General features: G+C 40.4%; 1 protein-coding gene and 1 long non-coding RNA gene across 3 annotated transcripts; one reads left to right on the forward strand and one right to left on the reverse strand.

Moving 5' to 3' along the window:
- The first annotated feature begins 951 nt into the window (after positions 1-951).
- Positions 952-2,061, forward strand: LOC112069203 (uncharacterized). Its single transcript, XR_002893696.2, has 3 exons — positions 952-990; positions 1,562-1,661; positions 1,932-2,061. It is a non-coding gene; the product is annotated as an uncharacterized lncRNA (long non-coding RNA).
- Positions 2,062-3,523: 1,462 nt separating this feature from the next.
- LOC112069204 (tumor necrosis factor receptor superfamily member 14-like) lies at positions 3,524-6,278 on the reverse strand. Of its 2 annotated transcripts, XM_070438451.1 has the most exons (8): positions 6,165-6,278; positions 5,492-5,591; positions 5,093-5,221; positions 4,708-4,857; positions 4,494-4,581; positions 4,128-4,362; positions 3,908-3,997; positions 3,524-3,748 (listed from the first exon to the last, which is right to left on the reverse strand). In XM_070438451.1, exons 1-7 carry the CDS (start codon positions 6,183-6,185, stop codon positions 3,953-3,955), a joined length of 768 nt encoding a protein of 255 aa, XP_070294552.1. In that variant the 5' UTR covers positions 6,186-6,278; the 3' UTR covers positions 3,524-3,748; positions 3,908-3,952. The 2 variants fall into 2 exon arrangements, with proteins under 2 accessions (XP_070294552.1, XP_070294553.1); XM_070438452.1 differs by lacking the exon at positions 3,908-3,997 and having other exon boundaries at positions 3,626-3,748.
- Between the last annotated feature and the right edge of the window lie 2,986 nt (positions 6,279-9,264).

Genomic DNA, 9,264 nt, shown 5'->3' on the forward strand with positions numbered 1-9,264 from the left:
GACACGGACGGACAACTGAGGAGAATTACAGACCAGACAGGCTGACAGACTGAAACAAAGTACAGACAAGAGTGACGACAAAGTTACAGACAGAGTTACAGACAGAGTGACAACAAAGTACAGACAGAGTTAAAGACAGAGTGACAGATCAGAACAAGAGAATCACAGACAGACGGACAGTGACAGCAGAGATGCAGAGACAGACGGACAGTGGACGCAGAGATGCAGAGACAGACAGCACAACAGGGATAAAACAGACTCAGAAGGCCCAGTTATAGTGGTGAGTTGTACTCCAGACTCCAGTGGTGTTTTAACATTATTTGTTTTAAACATGAGCTAGGTTAAAAGAGCTGGTTAAAAAGAGGGAGACATGGTTTCTTCACTCATGGTACAGTAACGTTTGGAATCCTCTGTACCTAAGTGACTACTGATGTTATAACCACTGCATAGGTAAGTTGGAAAGAGCAAACCATGTACAAAAACCCGACTGTTATCTTAAGTTTGTAAATCATGAGATAGGATAAAAAGAGCTGTTAAAAAAGGAGGAGAGACCATGTTTCGTCCTCACTGGTACAGTAACGTTTGGGATCTCTTACTATAGTGTACTACTGATGTTACACTGCAGTTAGGTTAGGTTAGGAAGAGTTAGGTGCGGAAATGCTCTCCTACTGCTACAAAAATCACTTCCGGTCGTAGCTGTATACAGTGTCAAAGATGGCAAACATTTCTAATAACTACATGTCTAATTCTGTCATGCTTCTCAAAGTTGATAAACTAGCTTATCATTTCTTCAGTGATTAAATTCAGTAAGATATCATCATTTACTAATTGAAAGAATTATATTTACATGTACTAAAATACATGATTTTAACAGGTCAGTTCATCCGATACTTCAAAACTCCTAAGAAATTCACAAATCCAGTGTGTGGGTCTTCAGTGAGTTGGAGAGGATGAGGAACCATGGCATAGATGGAAACCTTGATATGGACTGTGAGGGAAACTTTTCTGATTTGCTTGGCATGTTAAAAAACAGTTATCAATGTAAATATTAAATATTATTAGCCTAGTAGTTCTGTCCATTTTAAAGAAACCTTTTAGAAAACACGGTGGTGAGAGATGTACATTTTCACTAGGTCAGCGTTTCCAAACTCGGTCCTAGGGCCCCTAAAGGGTGCACATTTAGTTTTTGGCCCTTGCACTACACAGCTGATTCAGAAATGAACTCATCATCAAGCTTTGATTATTTGAGTCAGCTGTGTAGTGCTGAGGCGACAACCAAAAACTTTCACCCCTTTGGTCCCCAAGACCGAGTTAAGGAAACGCTGACCTAGATTATCTTGGGTTTGGTGTCACAACTTTAAAGACAAAATAAAATCACACCAGGGGGCGCCACACACTCACCAAAAAATACTGTTTAAAATGGTCCCCACATAATTACTATAATTTATTTGAAATGTGAATATTTGAGTTAGAATTTGTTAACTACTTCTGTAAGTTTTATGAATACACACCATCAGTTTAGATTTTTGTGATTTGTTTTCTGACATTTCTCTACTTCCAGATAACTATTGTATTGGTGCATGTAAGCATTGGATGCTGTATTGCATGTGGTAGAGCCGAGTACAGAATAGGGGATGAATGTTGTCTCATGTGTTGGCCAGGTAAGGACCCTCTTTTTTCATCATATAAATCACCAGACGTTAATACATCATCAACACCAACATATGACTTTTATCCTTCTAAACATTGAACACTGTTTCACATAATGATCCAACCATCTATAAAATAGGTGATAGATATTGCATAATGTGTGGTCTCTGGTAAGGACCGTTGGTATTTTTATGAGGGGTTAAATATAATAATAACAACAATAATATTTATGATAATAATAATACCAAAACATCATTATTTTCTGGTTCTCTTTTCAACAGGATATCATGTGCATAGTCATTGTACTAAATCTACAAGTATACCTTCCTGTGTGCCCTGTATTGACTCCACGTTCCTTGATGAGCCCAGTGGTAAAAAAACATGCAACAACTGTACCACCATGTGATCCAGGTGAGAATTCTGTGTTCTGGGCATAAACACTGAGCTACTTTACTATATCAGATGTTGTTTTAATGAAATACAACAGACTTTACATTTAGCTTCAGATTCCAAGTGACATTTGGTGGCTTTGTTTTATCTTGGCCAGGTCGCAGTTGTAAATGAGAACTTGTTCTCAACTGCCTACTTTGTTAAATAAAGGTGAAATATAAATATATTTATATTTTTAAAACATGTTTTCTCTATAGGTTTGAGGTAAAGCAGCCATGTACACCTTCATCAGACACTGTCTGTGGGACACTGGAGGGGTTCTACTGTCTAGACCCAACTAAGATGGTTGTAGAGCAGCCCAGAGACACAGCAGCTGTAAACCTGGTCATACATCTAGCACACAGGTTGGTCTTCGTCTCACTCATTATACTAATTGTGTTGTGATAATTCAATTGATCAAGTTGGTAACTTCAGTGTGAATAATCATTAAGAGTTAAATGGAATTAAATTAGTAGGGGAAAAAACGAAATGCAATTATGTATTTATCAGGAACAGCATCTACAGATAATGTGGTGCTGACTGCCCTGGTGATACTTATTCAGATGGTTATTTACAGCCTGCCAGCCACACACAGAGTAAGTTCACATATGTTAACAATAAATCAAAAGTCTAAGATAAATAATACAATATACTTAAGTACAAATCTACAACGGGAAGTTGAATGATCAAATTGCTGTCGCAGACTGTTATATTATGTGTTACAGGTGTAAATCCTTAGGTCTCAAGAACTTAGACCAGGAACTCATTTGTCAATTCTATGTGGACCACAATCCTCACAAATAAACCTGGAATCATCATTGTGTTGTTCTGGCATCAGTCCTAATAGCTCCTGCTTAATAATAATAATAATAAGAAGAGAAGAAGAAGAAGAAGAAGAATTCTAAGGAGGAGAAAAAGTCCAACACCAGTGACTTTTTCTCCAGTGACAGTAAATACTGTAGGGGTATGTTATATAATCCCTTTACACTTGTGTGTATAAGGTAGTAGTTGTGGAATTGTTAGGTTAGATTACTTGTTGGTTATTACTGCATTGTCGGAACTAGAAGCACAAGCATTTCGCTACACTCGCATTAACATCTGCTAACCATGTGTATGTGACAAATAAAATTTGATTTGATTTGATCATTACAAATGCTACCTGAGGTACGTCCAGATTCTTACACTGTGGTAAATGTGATCTAGATCAAATGTTTCTTAAAGTTGGTTTCTGGCATATTACTGTTGCTAAATAGGATTATTATGAGGGTTGAACCAGATTGCCAAGCCATAAGACTCCTGAACAGCTAATCAAATGGCTACCCGGACTATCTGCATTGTCAACCCAATATTATTAATCAACCAGGTTGTCACCGAAATAATTAGAATATAATAGTAGCCTTACCTTTTTTTATTTTCTTTCATTGCTGCCAATACTGTTTTCTATGTTTGTTTTCACTTAATACTTTGGGATACTAGTGCACAAAAAACACTGACAAATACAAGTTTTACTCCAATCTGGCAACCCTCATAAAATCCTATTTAGCAACAGTAATATGCCAGAAACCAACTTCAAGAATCATTTGAATCTAGATCACATTTACCACAGTGTACAGAATCTGTACGTACCTCAGGTAGCATTTGTAATGATGAGTGCGGTCAGAGCTTGAATCTGTGGGAGAATAAACCAGTAATGAACAAGGACAGTGTGAAGGTGAAGCTATAGTTTCATAGCACTTTGACCATATYTTAGTTGTCATCATTGCATTGATAACGTGAAGTAATAGAACATACACCTTTAGTCATATGGCTGAAGTTCTTGACAACTCACCATCTACAAAACTAACACCTGCAAGCTGCTGTACTTTCTTCTGTTTCATTGTACTACATTGCTTGGTGTTTCCTCTAAATCTGATGATGCCTAATAGAAGGAAACATATTACTCAATAAAACATTTATAGTTCAGCCCCAGAGTAAGTAGAGCAATAATAACATCTGCTCAGCTAACCTTAGCACAGTGACTGTTCAACATGTAGATTATATCAACATACCTCTACAGCATTTACTGTCACTGGAGAAAAAGTCACTGGTGTTGGACTTTTTCTCCTCCTTAGAATTACAATTCTTCTTCTTCTTCTTCTTCTTATTATTGCAGGAGCTATTGGGACTGATGCCAGAACAACACCAATGATGATTCCAGGTTCTATTTGTGAGGATTGTGGGCCACATTCAGAATTGGACAAATGAGTTCCTGGTCTAAGTTCTTGAAGACCTAAGGATTTACACCTGTAACACACGATATAACAGTCTGCGACAGGAGTTTGATAATTCAACTTTCTGTTTTGTTGTAGATTTGTACTGTGGTATATTGTTTGATTTATCTTACACTTTATTTATGTAAACATATGTGAACTTACTCGGTGTGTGGCTGGCAGGCTGTAAATGATCCATTTGAATAAGTATCACCAGGGCAGTCAGCACACACAGTATCTGTAGATGCTGTTCCTGCATAAATACATAATTGCATTTCAGTACATTAACTGTTAATGATTATTCACACTGAAGTTAACAACTTGACTCAATTGAATTATGACATCACAATTAGTATAATGAGTGAGACAGAAGACCAACCTGTGTGACTGATGTATTGACCAGGTTTACAGCTGCTGTGTCTCTGGGCTGCTCTACAACCATCCTTAGTTGGGTCTAGACAGTAGAACCCCTCCAGTGTCCCACAGACAGTGTCTGATGAAGGTGTACATGGCTGCTTTACCTTCAAACCTATAGAGAAAACATGTTTTAAAAATATAAATATATTTATTTCACCTTTATTTAACAAAGTAGGCCAGTTGAGAACAAGTTCTCATTTACAACTGCGACCTGGCCAAGATAAAACAAAGCCACCAAATGTCACTTGGAATCTGAAGCTAAATGTAAAGTCTGTTGTATTTCATTAAAACAACATCTGATATAGTAAAGTAGCTCAGTGTTTATGCCCAGAACACAGAATTCTCACCTGGATCACATGTGGTACAGTTGTTGCATGTTGTTTTACCACTGGGCTCATCAAGGAACGTGGAGTCAATACAGGGCACACAGGAAGGTATACTTGTAGATTTAGTACAATGACTATGCACATGATATCCTGTTGAAAAGAGAACCAGAAAATAATGATGTTTTGGTATTATTATTATCATAAATATTATTGTTGTTATTATTATAATTAACCCCTCATAAAAATACACAAGGTCCTTACCAGAGACCACACATTATGCAATATCTATCACCTATTTTATAGATGGTTGGATCATTATGTGAAACAGTGTTCAATGTTTAGAAGGATAAAAGTCATATGTTGGTGTTGATGATGTATTAACATCTGGTGATTCATATGATGTACAAAGATGGTCCTTACCTGGCCAACACATGAGACAACATTCATCCCCTATTCTGTACTCGGCTCTACCACATGCAATACAGCATCCAATGCTTACATGCACCAATACAATAGTTATCTGGAAGTAGAGAAAATGTCAGAAAACAAATCACAAAAATCTAAACTGATGGTGTGTATTCATAAAACTTACAGAAGTAGTTAACAAAATTCTAACTCAAATATTCACATTTCAAATAAATTATAGTAATTATGTGGGACCATTTTAAACAGTATTTTGTGAGTGTGTTGGCGCCCCCTGGTGTGATTTTATTTTGTCTTTAAAGTTGTGACACCAAACCCAAGATAATCTAGGTCAGCGTTTCCTTAACTCGGTCTTGGGGACCCAAAGGGGTGAAAGTTTTGGTTGTCGCCCTAGCACTACACAGCTGACTCAAATAATCAAAGCTTGATGATGAGTTCATTATCTGAATCAGCTGTGTAGTGCAAGGGCCAAAAACTAAATGTGCACCCTTTAGGGGCCCTAGGACCGAGTTTGGGAAACGCTGACCTAGTGAAAATGTACATCTCTCCACCACGTGTTTTCTAAAAGGTTTCTTTAAAATGGACAGAACTACTAGGCTAATAATATTTAATATTTACATTGATAACTGTTTTTTAAACATGCCAAGCAAATCAGAAAAGTTTCCCTCACAGTCCATATCAAGGTTTCCATCTATGCCATGGTTCCTCAATCCTCTCCAACTCACTGGAAGACCCACACACTGGATTTGTGAAGTTCTTAGGAGTTTTGAAGTATCGAGATGAACTGACCTGTTAAAATCATGTATTTTAGTACATGTAAATATAATTCTTTCAATTAGTAAATGATGATATCTTACTGAATTTAATCACTGAAGAAAAAATGAATAAGCTAGTTATCAACTTTGAGAAGCATGACAGAATTAGACATGTAGTTATTAGAGAATGTTGCCATCTTTGACACTTGATACAGCTACGACCGGAAGTGATTTTTGTAGCAGGTTAGGAGAGCATTTCCGCAAACCCTAACCTCTTTCCTAACCTTAACCTAACCTGCAGTGTATAACATCAGTAGTACACTATAGTACAGAGATTCCCAAACGTTACTGTACCAGTGAGTGAAGAAACATGGTCTCCCTCCTTTTTAACCAGCTCTTTTTAACCAGCTCATGTTTAAAACAAATACATGTTAAAACACCACTGGAGTCTGGAGATACAACTCACCACTATAACTGGGCCTCTGAGTCTGTTTTATCCCTGTTGTGCTGTCTGTCTCTGCATCTCTGCTGTCACTGTCCGTCTGTCTCTGCATCTCTGCTGTCACTGTCCGTCTGTCTGTGATTCTCCTTGTTCTGATCTGTCACTCTGTCTTTAACTCTGTCTGTAACTTTGTTGTCACTCTGTCTGTAACTCTGTCTGTAACTTTGTTGTCACTCTGTCTGTAACTTTGTTGTCAGTCTGTCAGCCTGTCTGTCTGTAATTCTCCTCAGTTGTCCGTCCGGTCCGGTCCGTCCGTCCGTCCGTCTGTCTGTTTCTTCTTATTCTCCTCTGCTGTCACCCTGCCCTCTCTACCCTTTTGTCAGCAGGTGTCACAGCAGTTCTTCTCTGTCACCCTGTCAATGACATCGTCTGTATCCAGGACCATAAGGATTTCCTTTTAAGCTGCCATCAGAGTAAATGCCTCCAAGTGATTGTAGGATAGGGTGCTCCGGAGTCTATGTTGTATGAATTTGAGAGTTGAGAAGCTCCTCTCACAGGCTACCCGGATGACAGACAGGGTGGATAGGAACTTGTACCCCAGGCCTACAACATGGTAAGCCTCTGTCAACAAGATGTACCACCGTAGACGTTGATAACAACATACAGCACAGTTCTTACATGTTGAACAACTTGTATTCTTCATCATGTCCATCTGCAGGTATCTCACTCACAGTCCTGGTTGTGTACTTCTCCACTGCTGATGTTTTCAGTCTCTCCCATTGACCGGCAAAACTAGTCAACTCACACTGCAAAGTGCTGACATCTGCTCGGCTGTCAAACTCAAGCAAGAGCCCTCACAGTATCTGGTAATCACAGTGAGACTATTTCATTTTTGATTTTTCGTTCACCTTTTACACCTGTTGTTTTGGGTCATCCCTGGCTAGTATGTCATAATCCTTCTATTAATTGACTAGTAATTCTATCCTATCCTGGAACGTTTCTGTCATGTGAAGTGTTTAATGTCTGCTATCCCTCCTGTTTCTTCTGTCCCCTCTACTCAGGAGGAACCTGGTGATTTGACAGGAGTGCCGGAGAATATCATGATCTGCGCACGGTCTTCAGTCGTCCAGGAGCCAACTCCTTCCTCCTCACCGGTCGTATGATTGTTGTATTGATCTCCTTCCGGGACCACTCCCCCTCGGGGTAGACTATACTCTCTGTCGGCTCCCGAACGTAAGGCTCTCGAGGATTATCTGTCTGTTTCTCTCGACGCCGGTACCGTGGTGCCTTCTTCTCTCCCGCCGGAGCGGGTTTTTTCTTTGTTAAGAAGAAGGACGGTACTCTGCGCCCTGCGTGGATTATCGAGGCTGAATGACATAACGGTTAAGAATCGTTATCCGCTTCCCCTTATGTCGTCAGCCTTCGAGATTTTCAGGGAGCCAGGTTCTTTACTAAGTTGGACCTTCGTAACGCTTACCATCTCGTACGCATCAGAGGGGGACGAGTGGAAGACAGCGTTTAACACTCCGTTAGGGCATTTTGAATACCGGGTTTGCCGTTGGTCTCGCAAATGCTCCAGCTGTCTTTCAGGCATTAGTTAATGATTGTACTGAGAGACATGCTGAACATCTTGTTTTTCGTTTCCTTGACGATATCCTGATTTTTTCACCGTCTCTCGAGATTCATGTTCAGCACGTTCGACGTGTACTCCAGCGCCTTTAGAGAATTGTCTCTACGTGAAGGCTGAGAAGTGCGCCTTTCATGTCTCCTCTGTCACATTTCTCGGTTCTGTTATTTCCGCTGAAGGCATTCAGATGGATCCCGCTAAGGTCCAGGCTGTCAGCGATTGGCCCGTTCCTAAGTCACGTGTCGAGTTGCAGCGCTTTCTCGGTTTCGCTAATTTCTATCGGCGTTTCATTCGTAATTTCGGTCAAGTGGCTGCCCCTCTCACAGCTCTGACTTTTGTCAAGTCTTGCTTTAAGTGTCCGGTTCCGCCCAGGGAGCTTTTGATCTCCTCAAGAAGCGTTTTACATCCGCCCCTATCCTTGTTACTCCTGACGTCACTAAACAATTCATTGTCGAGGTTGACGCTTCAGAGTGGGCGTGGGAGCCATTCTGTCCCAGCGCTTCCATTCTGACGATAAGGTCCATCCTTGCGCTTACTTTTCTCATCGCCTGTCGCCATCGGAACGCAACATATGATGTGGGTAACCGCGAACTGCTCGCCATCCGCTTAGCCATAGGCGAATGGCGACAGTGGTTGGAGGGGCGACCGTCCCTTTTGTCGTTTGGACTGACCATAAAGAACCTTGAGTACATCCGTTCGGCCAAACGACTTAATGCACGTCAAAGCTCGTTGGGCGTTGTTTTTCGCTCGTTTCGAGTTCGTGATTTCCATCGCCCGGGAAATAAGAACACCAAGCCTGATGCCTTATCTCGTCTCTTTAGTTCTTCTGTGGCTTCTACCGACCCGAGGGATTCTCCCTGAAGGGCGTGTTGTCGGGTTGACTGTCTGGGAATTGAGAGACAGGTAAAGCAAGCACTCACCCACACTGCGTCGCCGCGCGCTTGTC

Source organism: Salvelinus sp. IW2-2015, unplaced genomic scaffold (assembly GCF_002910315.2).
Source record: "Salvelinus sp. IW2-2015 unplaced genomic scaffold, ASM291031v2 Un_scaffold930, whole genome shotgun sequence".
Taxonomy (NCBI): domain Eukaryota; kingdom Metazoa; phylum Chordata; class Actinopteri; order Salmoniformes; family Salmonidae; genus Salvelinus; species Salvelinus sp. IW2-2015.

Coding starts and splice junctions, on each gene's coding strand:
- LOC112069204 (XM_070438451.1), bottom strand. CDS start 6,185: ATGGAAACCTTGATATGGACT. Junction 4,858..5,092: donor CTGTACCACATGTGATCCAG/GTGAGAATTCTG, acceptor TTTTCTCTATAG/GTTTGAAGGTAAAGCAGCCA. Junction 4,582..4,707: donor TCAATACATCAGTCACACAG/GTTGGTCTTCTG, acceptor GTATTTATGCAG/GAACAGCATCTACAGATACT.